The 20,034-nt window shown below is 43.4% G+C and overlaps 1 protein-coding gene and 1 long non-coding RNA gene across 2 annotated transcripts in view; both read right to left on the bottom strand.

Annotated features, from left to right (window-relative positions):
* The window catches only part of GRAMD1B (GRAM domain containing 1B), a 210,503-nt gene extending 203,063 nt beyond the window's left edge, over nucleotides 1-7,440 (bottom strand). Inside the window, exon 1 of the mRNA XM_081889789.1 lies at nucleotides 7,400-7,440. Coding sequence (XP_081745915.1) covers nucleotides 7,400-7,425 — 26 coding nt within the window. The 5' untranslated portion in view covers nucleotides 7,426-7,440. The remainder of the gene's footprint in view (nucleotides 1-7,399) is intronic.
* Nucleotides 7,441-13,429: 5,989 nt separating this feature from the next.
* Nucleotides 13,430-18,328, bottom strand: LOC309357468. Its single transcript, XR_014163138.1, has 3 exons — nucleotides 16,765-18,328; nucleotides 16,218-16,334; nucleotides 13,430-14,942 (listed from the first exon to the last, which is right to left on the bottom strand). It is a non-coding gene; the product is annotated as an uncharacterized lncRNA (long non-coding RNA).
* Between the last annotated feature and the right edge of the window lie 1,706 nt (nucleotides 18,329-20,034).

Genomic DNA, 20,034 nt, shown 5'->3' with positions numbered 1-20,034 from the left:
GGCTCAACTCCTCTCAGATTAGCCTTCAACACCTTTTGTCATATTAACACCTCTGTCCCAGATGAGGCCCTGGCTTGGGATGGAAGCTTAGCCTGTATTTTTCCACTGGCCTGCAAACTTCCCTCCAATACTCCAATTTATCAAAATCCCACCATTTGCTAATACATAGGGTTTAGGGGGTACCTCCTCCCAACTCACAACACCACAGATACAAAATCAGATATCATTACTATCATTTAAATAGAAATACAGTCCACCTTTCCATGGTGAGGTACATGGTGACTAGTGTGCTGGCCCCAGGGGTAACCCAAGACACACAGTCCAGGTCCAGTCTAGAATCCAAAGGTTCCACTAGGAGTCAGTCCGACGGAGCCGAGGCAGGAAACCAGGCAAGGACAGGTACAAGATCTGGCATACATACAGCAATGTTGCTCCCGCAATCTGGGGCAGCGTCTGACAGCCTTTTATCTTTTTGGGGGTAACAGCCAGTCCTGATCCCCCGGCGACACAGCTCCCTGTTTCGCCCAAAGGTGAGCACTCCTCCTGCAAGTACTCAGGTCTCTCCTTCTCTCAGACCTTAATCTCTGCAACTCGGGAGACGTCAGTGGGTTACTAGACCCAGGGACCGCCTCAGCCTCCCCTGACCAAACCGGTAGTGAAGCAGCTGTAAGTGATGGCCCAGCTGAAGGCAACGAGGTAATCCCTGCATCTGGAGCCAGGACAGGCTCAGGCCCCTGAGGCACCTGTGCAGACTGGGACTCTTCAGGATCAGGCCCCAGACTTGGTTCAGATGATGCCTGAGGCAAAGTCCTGGGCTCTGTGGTTTAACCCACAGCACCACCTTGTTTCCCTGGCCTTCCACTAGCAGCCCCTAAATTGTGAAACCCCATCCCCACAGAGCTGTCACACAATGGTGCAGTCTTCATAGTATAACTTTTCTTTGAAGACATACCTCTTTGCCCTAGTTATTGACAGCTAAGGTGTCTTGCGGGACCCAGCTCTTTGGTTTCATCTAAGCTATTTTGTTTTGTTTGGAACTGTTTTACATGGTTCCCCTCCCTGCCACCATCCCTAATTGTATATTGCGAACCTGAGACTTTATGGTGAAGGAATGGTAAGAAACAGAATAAAAGAAATAAGCTCCGCTGAAATCAGTTTTGACTTATTTTCAGCAAACGTGTTTATTTAGGATCAGAATGCCCTTCTCTTTTTTCCCTCAACGTACATCCTGTCCCACATTTTAAATATGAGTTCTTCTCGGAAATCAAGCCTGTCATATCTAGTGGATTGTTCCTTTGGGATTCTGCTTGCTGAAAGGGGAAAGAGGGCAGGGAGGTTGTCTCAGCTAGAGAGCCTCTGGATTTTCCAACGTGCTTCATGTCACAACCATGAGTGTCACACCAAAGAGAGAGATGACAGACTGTTCTTTTGCATTAGCCTCTGCTTTTCATTCATTCAGAGGGAGGAAGATGGTCACAGTCACCCCAGATGTGCACCTTAATGAATGTCACAGAATGGCATTTCCAACCCCCCACCTATTTTTTTTCCAACTGACAAAGAAAACACAACAGCACCAAGCAAGGTTGCAAAACCCATTTTGCATCTAGAAGCAGAAAATGCAAATGGCTTGCTCCCTCCCACTCATTAACATGGAGCACTAATTAACATTGGATGCAGTCCAGAGGGATGTTCTCTTGTGCAAGCCCTGTTAAAACAAACAGGAGCTACAAGGAAATTACCAAACAGATTTTCCACACCTCCCAGGCACTCTGTAACATTAAAATCCCCTCTTCCGCAGGGTGCCAACTGATTGGAAGCAATGTAAGTCCTAGGGTGGCAGAACCCCTTGGCAAGTACTCAGAAGATTGGGCTGTTGATTTGGCAACAGAACTTGTAGCACTGTGGAGATGTTAAAGAAGAGGCTGGATAAAAAACAATCAGGGATGACTTAAGCCTTCCGGCGCAACAGGTTACACTTGATACCCTGCAGGGCCCTTCTAACTCTTAATATATTATGAGTCATCTCCAACATGGTAATAGAATTTCAATGAATTCACACACCGTGATTTCACATGGCTCAGCAGCAAGGTGAAAATCAGAAGAACACAGGTACAGCGTGGGAAGAGGATAACTGTGATGCATTTATCGTGTTTAGCATTGCAGAAAGTATGTGCAGCAAGGAGAATCATGAAGCAAGGCTGTCCTGGTGTCAGGCTAATATGTATGGAAGAAGTGGCACAGCGAAGCACCTTGCTGGAACCATTTTGTGGGCGAGGTGATTGCATGCTGCATTGTGTTGGCAGCAAGTGCCTTTGAGTCAAAGCGCTGTCCGCCCAGGGTTGAGGGCATGGTGCTTATTGTGGACAGACATCAGGAGTCCAGATATGTTGGCATTAAGGCAGCAGGTATTTTTTTGTGGGGTGCGTGTGTATGTGTGTGTGAAGGTGGCAGGTATGCAGAAGTATGCACAAAAATATATCCCCTCCCCACATATATTTTCTTTCCCCACGGCTGGAATACGTACAGCAGCTATGGGTCAACCATTGTTGGTAAATGTGCCACAAATTAAGTCCATAGCACTGCTCTGTAGGATAGTGCCCAGAGCCGGCCCAGCCATTAGGCAGGGTGAGGCAATTGCTTCAGGTGGCAGAAGCCTCCCAGGCAGCACACCCACCTGCTCTGCCACATTCACTGCTTGCGGAGAGGTTTCTCCACCATTGGCACCAAGATTGCATCTGTTTGGGGTGAAATTTCACCCCAAATTGGTTTTATTTTGCTCCAAATCAGCACCAATGGCAACGCTGCTTCTCTGCCAGTAACAGATGCAGCACAATGTGTGGTGGCAGCAGAGGAGGGAGCAAGCACCATATTTTTCACTCTATAAGACACACCAGATCACAAGACACACCTAGTTTTTGGAGGAGGAAAACAAGAAAAAAATATTCTGAATCTCAGAAGCCAGAACAGCAAGAGGGATTGCTGCACAGTGAAATCAGCAATCCCTCTTGCTGTTCTGGATTTTGGGATAGCTGCGCACCCTGCATTCGCTCCATCAGACGCACACACATTTTCCCTTACTTTTTAGGAGGGAAAAAGTGAGTCTTATAGAGCAAAAAATAAGGTAGGTAGGAGCAAGTAGGTGGTTATTCCACAGCCCACAGAAGCTGGGGTGGGGGGGGCAACAAACCTGCGTACAGATTAGAACATCCACTGGCCTGGGAATAGTGTGGGTCAAGCCTCCATTATTCCTTGTCTCTACTACACTTACTGCTGTCTGTTTTTCCAGACTCTGCAAATGACACCCATTAGTGGGGTACTGGGGACGTGGGTGGCGCTGTGGTGTAAACCACTGAGCCTGAGGCTTGCTAATCGGAAGGTCAACGGTTCGAATCCCCACACGGTTTTGAACCTAGCAGTTCAAAAGCACGTCAAGTGCAAGTAGATAAATAGGTACACCTCCTGCAGGAAGGTAAATGGTGTTTCCATGCACTGCTCTGGTTTCACCAGAAGTGGCTTAGTCATGCTGGCCACATGACTCGGAAAAACTGTGGACAGACGTCAGCTCCCTCAGCCAGTAAAGCGAGATGAGCGCCGCAACCCCAGAGTCATTTGCGACTGGACTTAACTGTCAGGGGTCCTTTACCTTTACCTTTTTACAAAGTCCACATATATATTATGGCACACATCACCATCCTCATAAATAGCAATAATAATAACAACAACAATGGCCCACCCTTGCTGCTAAGGTCCCAGGGTAGGTTGCAATTAAAACACAATGTTAAAAACAGTTTAATACAACTTATAATCATGTAATTAAGGTGTGTCCTAAAAATATATATCTAAGGTGTCAAAAGCCAGGGTCAGGATGTGCAAATATATAGAAGGTACCAGAGGCTCCTCTGTGGAGAGTTCCACAGTTTAGGGGGCACCACAGAGAAGACCCTCCCCAGGGCCACCACCAAGAGGGTCTTCACACAGCACATGGTTCACCTATGGAACTCACTCCCACAGGACGCAGTGATGGCCACCAACTTGGATGGCTGTAGAAGAGGATTGCACAAACTCATTGTAGATAACGCTATGAAAGGCTACTAGCTCTGCCTCTACAGTTGGAGGCAGGATCCTTCGGCATACCAGTTGCTGGAAACCACAAAAGCAAAGAGTGCTTCTGCACTCAGGTCCTGTTTGCAGGCCTCCCATGAGTGCCTGGCTGGCCACTGGTCTGCAGAAAGCACAGTTCAAATTCACACTGAAGATCTAATCCACCAGTTTTACGGCTTTCAGCACAAAAGAGCAATGTTGCCAGCATCAAGTCTGGTCTCTTCGGGCTTCCCCAAGCAAACAGACCAGGGCCTTGGTAAAAGGCTGAATGGTCTGGAAGCAGCATTGAACACAAAGCCACAGACTTCAGCTTGGCAGCCAAATAGCCTGGCTGCTTGGCTGCCATACCCTTTGCTATGGAAAAAAAAACAGGTAAGTCTGTCTATTTTAGAAGTTAGTAAATATTCCCCTCTGTTAAGTTTTACAGTATTTTTTTCCCAGCTCCTTGTACTGATTTAGGCCACATTTACACCATACATTTAAAACACCATGATACCATTTTTTTCAATCAATCAATCAAATACCTTTATTGGCATCACAGTATAAAATGTTTCAAGTAATTGGAATAATTAAAAAGACAAGGGTGAAGCTATCAAGGGTTATAAGCTCACACTATGGTCGTGTGCATTTGGATATTCTGCTACGCCTTGTCTATTTCCTGTAAGGATAGTTCGTTGGGAACACTTTTGGATAAAATTGTGGCTAAGAAAGAAGCTACTAAAGCAGTCATATCTTTGCCCCAATCTGTCAGGAGAAACCTTATTTGGCTTCTTCTCAGAGTTGTGGGCCGGAGGTCCAACATTTTGCTCAGCATCAGTTGGCAAGGTCATGATACCACTTTAGGCAGCCTGGGAACTGACCAGTGGGCCTCTCTTTTAAAATTTCATTGATAACATACAAAGGGCTCGTCCACACCTCTGCTTGTCTCGTGCCTAGAAAGCACTGGTCCATAGCTCTGGGAGGGGAATAGGGACCTTCTAACAACATTCAGCTCCCTGAACAAACTACAGCTCCCATAACTCTTCAGGAAAAAACATGGCTGTTTAAAGTGATATTATAGGACTTCAAACGTACAGTGTGAATGTGGCAATAGTGTCTCTTTCCCTACACAGGCAACTCCCCTCAGCCTCTTTCTTCCATCTATGTAAGCTTTTTTCCTACTTCTGTCATTCATTTACTCAGTGCCATTAGCAAAACAGCTCGGACTAGAAGGATCAAATGAGTATGCATCACACTGTGATACGTCTTCTCATGGACACATAGACTTTGACCTGACTGTACAGGACAGGTCCACTTGTTTTAGGATTGAATCATATCCCACCTGTGGCAGCTTGCCAAATACATTCGGAAAAGGATGCTGGGCCCAGGTGTTTACAAGTAACCCGTATTTCCATTGTGAAGCACCCACTCTTTGCTTTGTGCTTCCTTTCAGAGCTTGCATACGAATTATCATTGCTTGCCCCCAGCTGAACTCTGAGCAGTCTGGAACAGAGTGATCTGACCACCCAATGCTAATAAGGGGGAAACTATCCCCAGCTTGCAGAATAAATGAACAGTATGGAGCAAGCAGCATGTTCTGCATGCAAAAATATATTACTGACGGGTTTGCCTCAGAGCTCAAAAAGGGAAAGTGTTTTATATATTCATAGAGACTGCATCTCTTCCAGGAATCCCAACCAAGTGTGCTGCTGAATTTGCAAAACATTTTTACCCGACTCTAGATGAAATAGGAACAAGGAAGGAGAGGGGGCTGGAAACCATGCAAAAAAAATTACTGAATTCATTAAAATGTTTGTTTCAGCTAAGAAGATCCATCTGTTCAGGTTTGCAAATTCCAACTGTACATACTCTTTATATTAAAAAAAAAGGCTCACTGTACTGCAAATGAGCGTGTAGCTCACAGTAAAACATATATTTGATAGATTTTTCTGCATGGAAAGAAACCTTGAAAATTTCACCAAAGATTTGCTCAGTTGAATTTTGTGAACACTGCTCTATTGCATGGCTTGCCTTTTTTTAAAAAAAAAAAAACAGGGTTAAATGAGTTGACAGTGGAGGAGACAGGAACTAGGGAAGGAAAGATGTAGGTGTATGGCTTAGCTCTCTAACTCCCCCAGACAACAACTACTGGAAATCCTATCTTGATTTAAGAACTGAGACTTCAGCAGATACTGCTTTCATGTTTTCTGAGTCACCCAACCTCCACACAAAAATTAGCCCCTTGACCCCTTTAACCAAAATACATCTTGCAGATGACACTGGATATAGCTCAGGTTCATGTATATGCACATAGTTTTCTATATGCAGCCTGACATAGATCCTCAAAATACAGAAGCTCTGACCACAAGCTGGTGGTGGACGGAAGAGGGAGTTGTCTTCTGACATCCATTTACAGACCCACCTTTCGCTGCCAGAATCACCTTTGAGTTGCACAAGAGGAACACTTCATTGTGGCTATTTTTGCTATGTTTTCAGAGCACCGCAGGATGAAAGCTGCTATTCTTTTTTTTAAAAAAATTCACTTTTTAATCCAAACCTTTCACTGTTGTATGCAAACTAAGCAGTATTTGCCTTAACGTGTGGCTTATTGTGTTGATTGCTTTAATTACCTGAAAAAAAGATAGGGACATCCTATCCATTTTTGGGTGCAACACTATAAGGGCTCAAGTATAAAACATGAAACTCCATAAACTGTCTTTTGTCCTTTTCTTTAAAGGCACAGCTGAAATATTAACTAGATTATGGAAAGCTTGGTTTCTCAAGTCAGGACATAGTGGGAGCAAGTCTTTTGTACCATTTACTTAAACGTTAAATGCAAGTATGCTTGTTTCCTGGTAATTTACCTGAGGACCAGACATTTGGTTACACCTGTTTCCTACAAGACCATCATCAGCAAACACATAAAAGTCAGTCATCCTACACCTTTTATTTATTTTATTTTTTTGGCAGTAAGTCCATGTTAATAGCTTTACCACAACGTCTGGCAATAACTTTGAGGTTCCAGGAATAGACAAACATGTTAGATAAGATATTTGAACTACCACACGGGCACCTCTCAGATTAAACCATGCAAATATATATATATCTTGTCAAAATGATGCATGCTTTTTGGATTGTTGTTGTTTTTATAGCAAAAAAAGACTAAAAACAATTAAGTTATATACCTGGTTCCACAGCCAGGGGGTGGAGAGAGAACCGGTTCCAATCTCCCCAGTGTGAAAGAGGCACAATGCCAAGCTTGTATGTGGTCCCTAGGGATGCTAACTGGAATGCTTATAGTAACACTGAGAGGGCTTACCTTCTTCGGCTCTGAAAGGCACTCATTCATCCAGACAACCTGAGGGAGTCCTGTCAAAAATCCATCTAAAGGGGAACTCCTCACAGCAGCATCCCCCACTCCTCAGTTAAATCCCAGCCATGTGTGAAGAGAGCAGAAGATTCTCCAGCTGGATGCACAGATAAGGCTTGCAAAAGGAAGTTTTTGCTGTATGTAAGCCTGGATCTTCAAATGTGGAAAGCTCAAACCACAGGCTCCTGGTGGACAGATGAGTGAACCGTTTCTCTTAACATCCAGTAACACATCCACCTTTCACTGCCGAGAACACCCTCTGCCTCCATGAGAGCTCTTCATTTTGTTAACTCTTGGCTGGCTGAAGGATACAAGCAGGCAGCGTGCCTGTGAGTGTGAGTCTCCCCATATTTTCCAGCACAAACACATTCAACTCGTCTCCCTCGATATCCTCTCCCCAGGATGCTGCAGCTTTTAGTAATGTGATCTGAGAAAAATAGCAACAATAAAGAGAGATTTAGAAGGGATCTGGCAGAGAACAGAGGCAGCCCTGCTGAATAGACCTACCAAGCTGTGACTGATAAGGTCTGGCTAGAAGGCTATTATTAGAAAGGTGCAAGCTAACAACCAAAATTCTCATCTTTTTTTCCTTTTTTTTAATCTATCAGGCTTGAGGAGAGGAAGAAGGAAAGAGGAGGTGGCTGCGTGCAATCCTGGAATGAGTGGGTGGGAACAGTGCATCTGGAACAAGCTCTTCTGTGAACAGTTTGTTTAAGGATCATGATGGCTCAGGTGTTTACTAACCTCAGCATGTGGGTAGCATTGGGGTGGGGGCGATGTTGATTAGATCTCTAGACACATGCAAAAATAAGGCTGGTTCCCCACCCTGCTCTTTCTGTTTCTATTGACCTTTCTGAGCTGCCCTGCTTATGAGTTTGCAGTTTGGCCATGCAGCAGAGTGGTTAGTAGGCTCAGCAGGCTGAGAAAGATCTGAATAGGTCAGTGGCGTAGCGTGGGGGGTGCAGGGGGGGCCGGCCGCACCGGGTGCAACATCTGGGGGTTAGGGTTAGGGGGCGCAAATCCACGGGTTAGAGGGCGCAAATCCACGGGTTAGGGGCTGCAAATTACTTGCCTTGCCCCGGGTGCTGACAACCCACGCTACGCCACTGGAATAGGTTACCTTACTCCTAGTGCAGTTTATGATATTAGAGCCAGGAGGGGAGAATCATGTAGCATTTGTAGGACTGAACAGAAATCTAGTGTTCTGCTCACTGATTTTGCCTGCAGTGTCCATTTTCGTTTTTCAATCTGATGTGTCGTATGCATTCCTCCAAGCAGGTTATTTCAAAATAGTCCAACAGAAGACTTAACCATAGAGGCAGAGCATAGCTATTGTGCCTATAAGTTGTCCAATCCTCCTTTAAAGCCATTCAAGTTGTTAGCCATTGCTGCGTCCTGTGAGAGTGAGTTCCATAGTTTGACTATGTGCTGTGTGGAGCACTTTCTTTTATTTCCAGAGATCATCACACATGTAGTTTAGATTCTTTCCTTTGGAGACTCCAGTATAATGATGTGAGCATTCCTTTTCAGCTAAAATGGCACAGGTTTCCCAGTTTGCTAAATGTAAATACAGCCCAATCCAAAAGAGAGCAGAGTATTTCTTCTCTTCCAGAAGATGTACAACTGAGAAGTCACATTTTGCCTCCCTGACCACATAGTTACTGGCATGAGAAGGAGTTGCACTTTAAAAAACAGATTGCTGTTTCTTTTGCATTTACAAATATATACAAAACCATGCCTTGTTCTTCAGCAGTTCCAGACCTGAGAGCTTTAATGCTGCCACCTTGGAACTAAAAAAAGCTCTTCACATTAGTTCAGTAACATTTACTTTTGGAAACTGAGAGTACCACATATTGACTGTGGTCACAGAAGAAAAGTAATTGCCTCTGGTTCTGCACCAGTGGAGGATGATTCTTACAGAGGAAAAGGAGATTGTTTAAACTGTGGCACTTTATTCCAAAGAGTCTGGAGAGCTGTATGATGCAGCGTATATCTACCATCCAAGTGAGACATTTCATCACCGGCCACAATTTTGGGATGGCTCCCCAGTGCCAGAATCTGATCATCTTGTAACAATTCTGCACTGTTCTGCCACTGCATAGTACCAGGTGCACACAACTTCTGGTGAGATAGGGTTTGTGAGAAGTGGCAAAATGTGAGCTGATGGGTGCAATGGAATGCTGTGTCACCAACAATAACACAGAGCCCTTTAGCTGAGTCCAGTCTCTCCTGGTTTCATGTATTGTTATTCAGGATGCAGCCACTGTAGTGCTTGGCTCACGGAATGAGAAGCATGAAAATATTTCCTGTATTTTTGTCTCACTTTTCAGACAAATATTGTTTTCAAAAGTAGCTTACACCAATTAAAAAAAAATTAGAGACAAGCTCAAACAAGAAATGGAATGCAGAGAAGAAATATGTTAATTGGACAATGCTAGATTTATTGTTGTTGTTGTTTAGTCGTTTAGTCGTGTCCGACTCTTCATGACCCCATGGACCAGAGCACGCCAGGCACCCCTGTCTTCCACTGCCTCTTGCAGTTTGGTCAAACTCATGTTCGTAGCTTCGAGAACACTGTCCAACCATCTCATCCTCTGTCATCCCCTTCTCCTTGTGCCCTCTATCTTTCCCAACATCAGGGTTTTTTCCAGGGAGTCTTCTCTTCTCATGAGGTGGCCAAAGTATTGGAGCCTCAGCTTCACAATCTGTCCTTCCAGTGAGCACTCAAGGCTGATTTCCTTAAGAATGGAGAGGTTTGATCTTCATGCAGTCCATGGGACTCTCAAGAGTCTCCCCCAACACCATAATTCAAAAGCGTCAATTCTTCTGCCTTCTTTATGGTCCAGCTCTCACTTCCATACATCACTACTGGGAAAAAACATAGCTTTAACTATACAGACCTTTGTTGGCAAGGTGATGTCTCTGCTTTTTAATTTATTTAATTTTTAATTTTTAAGATTTATTATTATTGTTATTATTATTATTATTATTATTATTATTATTATTACTTATTATTACATTTATGTCCCACCTTTTCTGCAAGGAGTTCAAGGTAGCGTATACACATCTGTCCTCCTCCCTTATACCCTCACAACAACCTTGTGAGATAGGTTAGGCTGAGAGAGAGATTGGCCCAAGATCACACCCAGTGGGCTTCATGGCTGACGGGATTTGCACCCTGATTTCCCAATTCCTAGTTGGACACTTTAACCCAGACATAGGCAAACGTGGCCCACCAGATGTTTTGGGACTACAACTCCCATCACCCCTGACAACTGGTCCTGTCAGCTAGGGATGATGGGAGTTGTAATCCCAAAACATCTGGAGGGCTGAGTTTGCCTATGCCTGCTTTAACCCCTGCATAGCATGGTTCTAAAAAAGATGGGTTACAACCAGGCACTTATATCTGGTTGAGACAAGGCTGGTCTTGCCTTGCTGGGGGTCTTGCTTGGACAGAGGTGCTGCCACGGACCCAGAAGTCCTTGTCCATCTGGTAGGTGGCAGAGACCAGAATGTTCTTCATTTCACTTATTCAGTCCTAAGGCAACAGACATACTTGACAAATGCTCCTTATGGCAGTGACTGGTTAAACATCTGCTCTTTCTTTGGCCCATGGATGGAACCAGGTAGGTCTTGTGATCTTTTTCCTAAGAGGCAGGGGATACCATTTCCTATCAACCCTTGTTCCTCCAGCTGGTGTGATAGGTAAAAAAGGTGCTTCCTCTCACACCTGCAGTCCCCAAGCAATTGGCTATTGGAGGTGAGGCTGCACTGACATTGCTGTTTACTCTATTTATTAATTTCTTTTAGCTGTTCATTCTTTTAACTGTTCATTACCGTATATGTGAGATTTTACATGACGTAAATGCCCCTTTCTGAAAACTAATGGAATATGGCACATGCATGGTGCTCATTTACATTTTATTTGCTTTGGGTAAAAATCCATTTGCAGCCCCATTTGGTTGTAAAATTGTGGGAGCAAAGTGACAAAAATTGGGGCAGAATACCAGCATGCAGTTATTTTCATGGGGGAATCATGAAGGGAGCTTGATCAAAATTATTTATTATTTCATAACAGGTAGATAGTTAAGAGCTTAGGCGGCTTCAGCGGCGGGTGCCTGGCACCCCCCAGAATTCGGCACCCAGGTGCCCCCCCCTTTCACCCTGGGGTGAAAGCAAGAGGCCCTGGGGAGAAGCAAGAGACTCCTGGAGCTGCTCCATCTCTTGCTGATGATTGGGGTCAGGCTGGCCTTCTTCCCTTGACTGGGATATCCTTCCTGTTTCACCTTTTAAAATGATTTTCCATTTAACAGTGGGTGAAAATCACATAGCAGTAAGAGTCACCTAACATGATAACAAGAGATTGTCAAAAGGCACTTGTATTCAATAATGCTAAACCGGAGCCAATTCTAACAGCAAGGGGTCAACAGCAGATACACATATTCCATCACTGTTTAGCAGAGGTCAATTCTATTCAAGACAAGAAGAGAGTGCTTAATTAAATTATGTTTAATATTTACCTATTATTATTATTCTACAGAATCACATAATAAAGTGAGATTAAATACAGGGGAGAAATCTTTTATTGAGATAAGGTAAAGGTAAAGGTACCCCTGCCCGTACGGGCCAGTCTTGACAGACTCTAGGGTTGTGCGCTCATCTCACTCTAGAGGCCGGGAGCCAGCGCTGTCCGCAGACACTTCCGGGTCACGTGGCCAGCGTGACGAAGCTGCTCTGGCGAACCGGCACCAGAGCAGCACACGGAAACGCCGTTTACCTTCCTGCTATAAAGCGGTACCTATTTATCTACTTGCACTTAATTGTGCTTTCGAACTGCTAGGCGGGCAGGAGCTGGGACCGAACGATGGGAGCTCACCCTGCCGCAGGGATTCGAACCACCGACCATGCGATCGGCAAGTCCTAGGCACTGAGGTTTTACCCACAGTGCCACCCCGCATCCCTTTATTGAGATAGCTTGAACAAAAAGAAGATACTGACCACAAGGTGCATTTGAATGAAAAATGGCTTCTGCCCAGTTTTAACTGTGTCTCATCAGGAAACATTGATTCCATTTTAAGAGCCAATTCAGACTTTTAAGTGGCACTCACATTTGCAGAAGCCACACTGCCACTTATACAAGAGTGGAAGGAAGAAGTATAGCAACAAACAATTGGGAATGTATGGTGGAGATGTTCCAGGGAGGTGTGATTGACTGGGTGCTAACTGGGTGCTTGAAAACACATGCCTCGCCACCAATATAGTTTATGGCTGCAGGAAACAAAACATGACATCCCTATGAGGTGCTAATTGACTCCAAATGACAATCTTATCACCAGTTGTGAGAATATCTTCAGGGTCTGTCATCCTCCACAGTGGAGAATAAAGAGATTCCAGACCTGAATAAATATACAGCACTCTTATATATAGCTTGTTTAGATGGCCTCTTATGACTACTGTCAGTTCAACAATGCAGACAACTTTGGGTTCACTGGTAGAAGCCATAAAGGGCTAAATGTGAAGCAGTTATCTTTTCATACATCATTTTGCTTTGTCCTGTTGGCAACTATCTTGGGATAGATATAATATGGGACCCCTCCTTATGCCCTTTATACAGCGCATTCCTGATTATTTCTGCTCATGATGCTATGGGAGCAGTCACACGTGATCTTGCTTTCAATACTGTTTCAGCCTGCAAAGGTTTTGGTTAGTTCCACTGCTTTTTATATCACACATGTTCCTGGTTTCATTTTGTCCTGTGTTTCTAGCACACAGAAATGATGTGGTAGCATAATTGGGGGAGCATCGCAGAACAAACCAAAGCAGAATAAACCCACCACTCGCCGGCTTTTACTGTGCCAATAATATTTTGCAGGATATCCCTACAATAAACCACCAGTCTGAAGGGGCCCAGGGTAATCGCCGAAGTTTGTTGTTTTGCTTTGCCGCAGAAACGTTTTTTTTCTGTCTTAGGTTTTTGTTTTTTAAAAATAATAATGAGTATCTGTAACAGTGCATTGTGTAAACAGTTTAAAAATACTAGAGTTCAGTTTGTAAAACCACACCAAACAAAGAAACTTGTCTTTAAAACATTAAAGAAATAGTTACATCAGAAATCAATTTAAGTACATTATGACAAAAAGGCATGTATAATAGGAAGAAGAGGTGGCAGTAGTGGAAATTGGGCTTTCTTTATATGTATGAAGAATAGTGACCAGCTTTCCACAAACCAATGTGCTAGTAATCCGCATAAATTCCTCACAATGGGTCAAAGCAAACTAGGCTGTGGCCCCAGTGCAGACTGGCTTTTTCAATGGATGTTAGCACAATTGAGCAGTGTTTTGTTTTGAATTATCTTATTCAGAACTATATTAGCCGCCCAGCAAAAAAGCTGCAGGTTGCATTTGTCCATCTCTCATCTGCCTGTAATTCTGTTCACAAGCAGTGTCTAATGGGAGGGTGGGGGAGAACAAGCAGTTACTGTACTTGGTTGAATAAAGGACTGCTGCTACTTCTACAACAGCTCTATTCTAATACTGATGTTAAGATTCCAAATGAATTTGCATCCTTTCTTTCATATTATTTTTTTCCTTTTTTTTTTTTGCATCATGGGCTGTAAAACAAGATTGCATTTTGGCCTTGCTATTACTTAATGACCACATAAATGTTGCAGGAGCTCTCTTCTCCTCCCTAGTTGGTAATCAAAGCATTCCAGTGCCACTTTATGCAGACAATATGACTCTTATTTCATTATCCCATGTAGATATGAAATGACTCTCCTAATTTGGAAGTTGTTCTAAGTAGGAAGGTTTATCTGTCAATAACTGCAAGCGGTGGCAGTTGCCAAAAGGCCTCCAGCGGTATAAATGGGTTCTAGACAACACAAACAGTATCACTCATTTAAGTACTTAGGGTTTCATTTTTTTAGAAGTCATTTTATTATGCTAAGGGTCATCATTTGAACCAACAATAAGGTTTTGTTGCTAAAACTGCAAAGTGCTTGTTATATGGTACAGTAATTTGAAGTAGATGCAGCAGGGATGAATTGGATACAATTCAAAATAAATTCTCATGGGCACTGCTTGGGAATTCAACATAGTACTACTCTTGGTGCATGACTTAGGTCTCCATTCTCTAAAAGCACACATTCACAAATCCATAATTCTATATGGAGTGGGGTTCTCAGTCATGCCAGGCAACATTTAGCAAAACTGTGCTTTTAAGAACTGCAGAATAGAAAACACTGGGCAAAACATTGCAGTGATGAGTTATTCAGTTTCCCCTGCAATGTCATCTCAGGTCATTTCTGTTGGAAGTTTGGGTGTTTGCTGAGAGAGGTTAAGACAGATAGAATAAGGGGGCTCCAGCTTCCCAGACAATCCCTGTACGTTTATTTTGGACCAGATCCAGGTGCTCTTGGAAGAAGCTAATTTCCTAGATCCATTTCAATTGGGGTCTAGGCACATAAACTGCTTTGGTCACCCTGGATGTTGACCTCTGTCAGGAGAGAGACAGGGAAAATGTGTTGTTAATTCTCCTCAACCTCTCAGTGGCATTCACCATGGTATCCTTCTGGAGCAGCCATCCAAATTAGTATATTTCATATCAATCTATATTATCCATGGTATTTGTTACATTACAAGTGTTATTAGAATCCTGCTAATGTTTTATCTGCTTACAGTGGACTCCTAAATAAATTATAAATTTCCCCCATTCTTTTTTAAAGTTTTTGTCCTCTTGGTTCTTTAGCTTTCCAGTCAGCTTTGCCATTTTGGCATAGTCCATCAGCGCTTAGCTTGCCATTCCTCTCCGGTAGGGACTTTGTCTTCTTTCCATTTCTGGGCTAACAGCATCAGATCAGCTGTTGGCCCGTACATAAAAAGTCTTTTCTGATCTTTTGGGATGTTGATACCTATAATTCCTCATAAAAAGGCTTCTGGTTTTTTAACAATGTTTTTTAAATATATTTTTTTTCATTTCATTATGTATCACCCCCCAGAAAGCTTTTATTATCTTACATGTCCACCACAAATGATAAAAGGTATTTTTTTATGATGAGCAGGCAAGGATTTAGCAAGACTCAGCCTGTCCTGAGAATGACTTCCACTTGAAAACCTTTTGGCCAACCCTTTTCTCTCATGACGCTGTAGAAAGGGTTTTTGTGCATGAGACTTTCTACTGAGAAGGCCATTTGAAATGGGTTCAATGTAAGGGTGAGAAATGACATTGGGTTCTGGGGCAGTTACATGTAAGGGTGTCTTCCACTGGGACCAACATTTCTGCTAAGGGATATGTTTTATGAGCTTTTATTATATAACCACCTGAGACAGAAATATGTCATATTTAGTATGTGGATACAGTATAGCCGGGAAATGAAAACAAGATCAATACAGACATTCTATGCTACACCCACACCCTACCTTAATGCAGTCACACAGCAAGGCAGCTTTTTAGCATGATGACAGCTTGACTTAGTTCAGCTTCCTGATGACACTGTTATCTGACATCAAGATATCATCCCTTTGGAAACAAAAAAATGGAGCACAGATTCTTGATGATGTTGTTGTTATTATCAGACATCAATATGCCATCCCTTTGGAAACAAATATGGAGCAGCATGGCCATTTAGCATACTTAGAGTAACACCAGCTGCTTCCAAAGACTGTGCCATATAACAAAATAAGAACCCAGGCAGATTACTGTTTCAGAGGAACAAGCTGTACCCTGTAAAGCAAAACAATTGCTCAAGGGGCAACAGCAGTAAACAAACTCTCACCTTTCCTCTACAGGGATGAGAAAACAGGAAGACATGAGAGCATGAAAAGAGCATTGCTGGTTCAGGCCGAAGGTCCATCTAGTCCAGTATCCTCTTCTCAACAATGGCCACCTAGATAGAATCGCAGAATTGTAGAGCTGGAATGGACCCCAACGATCATCTAGTCCAACCCCCTGCAAAGCAGGAATATGCATCTGTCCCATACGGGAATCAAACTTGCAACCTTGCCACTGCCAGCAGCATGCTCTAATGAACAGAGCCAATGCAAAAACCCCAAGCAGGACCTGAGCAAAGGAGCACTTTCCCCCTCTGTGGTTTCCTGCAATGGTGTTCAATATCACTGACTCCAACCCAGAAGACAGAGCGCAGACATTCAGTACACTTGGTCCTTAACAGACAGGATGGCATGCCCCAATTCCGAAGGTGGCTTGACTGGGCCTCGAAGATATACTTTGATTATGGTCTAAATTTATTAACTGCTCTGCAAAGAGCTGAATAAATCTGTCAACTCTGGCCAGAAAGTTGCAGAGTTACCAGTTACCTGCTTTAACCTCTTTTCTTTCTCCTGGCTTTGCTGTTGGATGCAAATAACTCAGCACCTGGGTAAAAAATCAGAAGGGAGACAGTGATACAGCCTTCCTATTTTCCTTGGCAGAAGGAAGGGGGAAGAGGTTACCACTTGAGAAATGACCACATTTCTCCTTTGTAACTTTCTTCCACCGTGGCAGCTGGAGAGCTAAAAATAGAGGCAATAGCAGCAGGATGGATGCGTTGAGGGGGATTCTTGCCTTGGAACCTGAGATGATTGACAGGCTATGGCAAATCACTGGAGGAATGTGAGACATTTCGTGTGACAAGTGACAGGCAAGACCACATATTCGTGATGGGAATCCACTTGGCAAGGAGAGATTGTGATCTGAATACCATGTGGAAAATGCAATGCCCGTTTAAAAACTGTTCATTTCAACTTTGCCTTGCCCGCCAGCCCCAAAACCACATATTTATTCCAACACTTCTTCCAAATGCTTTTCTCTAAACAATAATTTATTGTCTTTTCTCACAGCTTGTTGCAATTCAGAATCTTGCGGGGGTGTGTGTGTGTTGCAGCTGGGGTTCTTGTGAACTGATGCAACATATAACTGATGTTGCTATATACAGTGGTACCTCGAGTTAAGTACTTAATTTGTTCCGGAGGTCCATTCTTAACCTGATACTGTTCTTAACCTGAAGCACAACTTTAGCTAATGGGGCCTCCTGCTGCAGCCGCGCCGCCGGAGCACGATTTCTGTTCTTATCCTGAAGCAAAGTTCTTAACCTGAAGCAATATTTCTGGGTTAGCGGAGTGTGTAACCTGAAGCGTATGTAACCCGAGGTACCACTGTATAGTATTGTTACACACCCCTCCAATCTCCGAGCAGTGCAGAACTCCAGGGGTTCCACGCACTTACCTACTCAGGGTTCAGCTTCCTTAGAATGAGGGATGGTGGAGACTGTGGCGCCTTTAGGATATATGGTTTATTTACACATATATACAATCTGATCCTACAATGAAGGGGCTCACAGCATCAACACCCCATAAGGTCTTGCTTCTCCCAAAGCTGCAGCCTTGGATTCAAGCAGAAAACAGGCATGACCCTGTCTCCCAGCTGCTCAGCCTGTAGCCTCCCCTGCTTCTAGCTTTTAGCTCTCACACCATCTCAACTCCACTCTAGACAACAGGCAGTTGAGGGAAGGGGGCCAACCTCCTCTAGTGCAGAGCTACTTCTTTTGTTACCACAGCGGGTATAAAAACATGCAGACTGTTATGTATTCAGTGGTCTGTGTTTGCCTGAGCTTGAGTCTGGACTAAGGATTCTGAGCTCCTGTGTTCTGATTCGATACATGTCCAATCACAGAACATTTCAGGATTTTGGTCACTGCCATTGGCCCTTGAACTCTGAGTCGTGATTCGCAGATTGGAAGTTTAGACAGCCAATCGCATTGGGAGTGGGAGTGGCCCAGGCTTTCAGAAATGTATATAAGTAGTTGCTTTGCTTCTGTTTCCCAGTTATGTAGTTCAATAAAGGTTCTTGCTGTTATCTCTGTGTCTTGCCTCATGGGAACCCACCAACATTTCACAGACAATGCCTGAAACAGTAGTACAAATTATTTAGTTCTGTTGTTCAGTGTTGAGGTTGTCATTTGCCCTACCTCTTTCCTTATCGCAGCCGCATTTCTAGGAAGTCTTGAAGATAAAGTCCACAATTTGGGTGTTTTCATTCTTCTGTGTCCTTGATGTTTTATTTTTTTAATCCAAGGGTGGTGGGAGACCTGTCCTCACATAACCCACAAAACATTTTCTACGAGAACTAGTTTGCGCAACTTACATCTCGTCCTAAGCTTGCTAGTTTATGTGACTTGGTTTCTTCCTATTTCACTATCATTTCAATAAGAATAGGCTTCAAAAACTTATTTCTGTTTCCCTGGACAGAAAAGCTTTGGGTGTGTATAGAAGAAGACACAAACACACCACACTGCATAGTATTGAACTTGGAAGTGCAGTGGACGAAAACAATTCTGGTTGCATTCCAGGATTTAAAGGGTGAGAAGCAGATGCTAGACAATCAAGCATATTATCCTTCCAAATGAACAGACTCTTGCACAGAATGGCAATCTGGGGCATAAATATCAACAGTATGAATTTGCATGTAGTAGCAGAAGCACAGAGATTTCCTGAAATATTCTGCAAATTGAGCAGATGATGCTTAGAGACAAAGCAACACAAAACACAGGGAGCTGGTGTGTCTTTTACATAGTTCATAATTTTGCATTGGGCACAGAATTTGACATACAGCATCTCTGCTTTTGTTTCATTTTCAAAAAGCAAGTTTCTAGTCCTCATGAGTGCAAATGTGGGCAATGCCAAATGAAATCTTAGGTGTCAAGAGAACTAATAGAATTGCCCAAGGTCAGGGAGTAGAGTTTTCGTGTTTCTTGCAATCTGCCACCCCACCACTTGATCAGAGGAAGGATGGTAAAATGAAGCAAAATAATTCTGTGCCACTTTGCATAATTCCTTCTGGTCAGCTGCTTTTCCTTGGTCCATAACTTGGATCGCCTTGATGCAGACTTTGCATTCATGTATTTAAAGCACAGAGTATGTAAAGCATCACCTACAGAGCAACTATGGGGAAAAATGTAGCAGGCTCCTGTATCAATGAGTGACAGTTCCCCACCAGTAAGTTGTTCATAAGGAAAAATTACTAACTTTATTTAGTCTGTTTTGTTGCACCCTCTCTAAATCAACATGGAAACAAATATTCAAAGCTAACGGCCTGTTCATAAAGTCTGCTGGATTTGCAGTTTACAGTCCAAGGGAAATTAGGGTTGACTTACACAATCAGTTTACATCAACATCGGCTTCCATTTTCAATGTGATCAATTGTGATGCTAGTTTATGCACACTGTTTTTCGTTTCATTTTTTCTGTTGTTTCTTGCTCTTTCTTATCATGTTGGTATGATAAGGTAGGAGTAATCTTGATTTACTGCTTCACAAGAGGAGAGTCACTTGATAGCTTAAAAATGCTCTAGTCTAGCCCATAAACTGGCCTCTTGATAAGCTCTTGGTACCTAGACTGGGGGTGAGGCAAGGTCGTGTTTAGATACAGCTTGTCTTGAGCAAAACATCTTGATTTGGTTTACCAATTTCAAATACCACATACTTTTAGCTCCTGCATTCTCTGTTTGTGGGTGATTATTGATTAAGGGAGAGGGCCATTTCCTTGATGGAACTCAATCCCCAGGGAGGTCCAGCACCAGATGAGGCATCTG

The sequence above is a fragment of the Podarcis melisellensis genome (genome assembly GCF_964234715.1).
Source record: "Podarcis melisellensis genome assembly, chromosome: 15".
NCBI lineage: Eukaryota > Metazoa > Chordata > Lepidosauria > Squamata > Lacertidae > Podarcis > Podarcis melisellensis.
The sequence above is the reverse complement of the archived record's forward strand: the minus strand, read 5'-3'. Positions and strand labels throughout refer to the sequence as shown.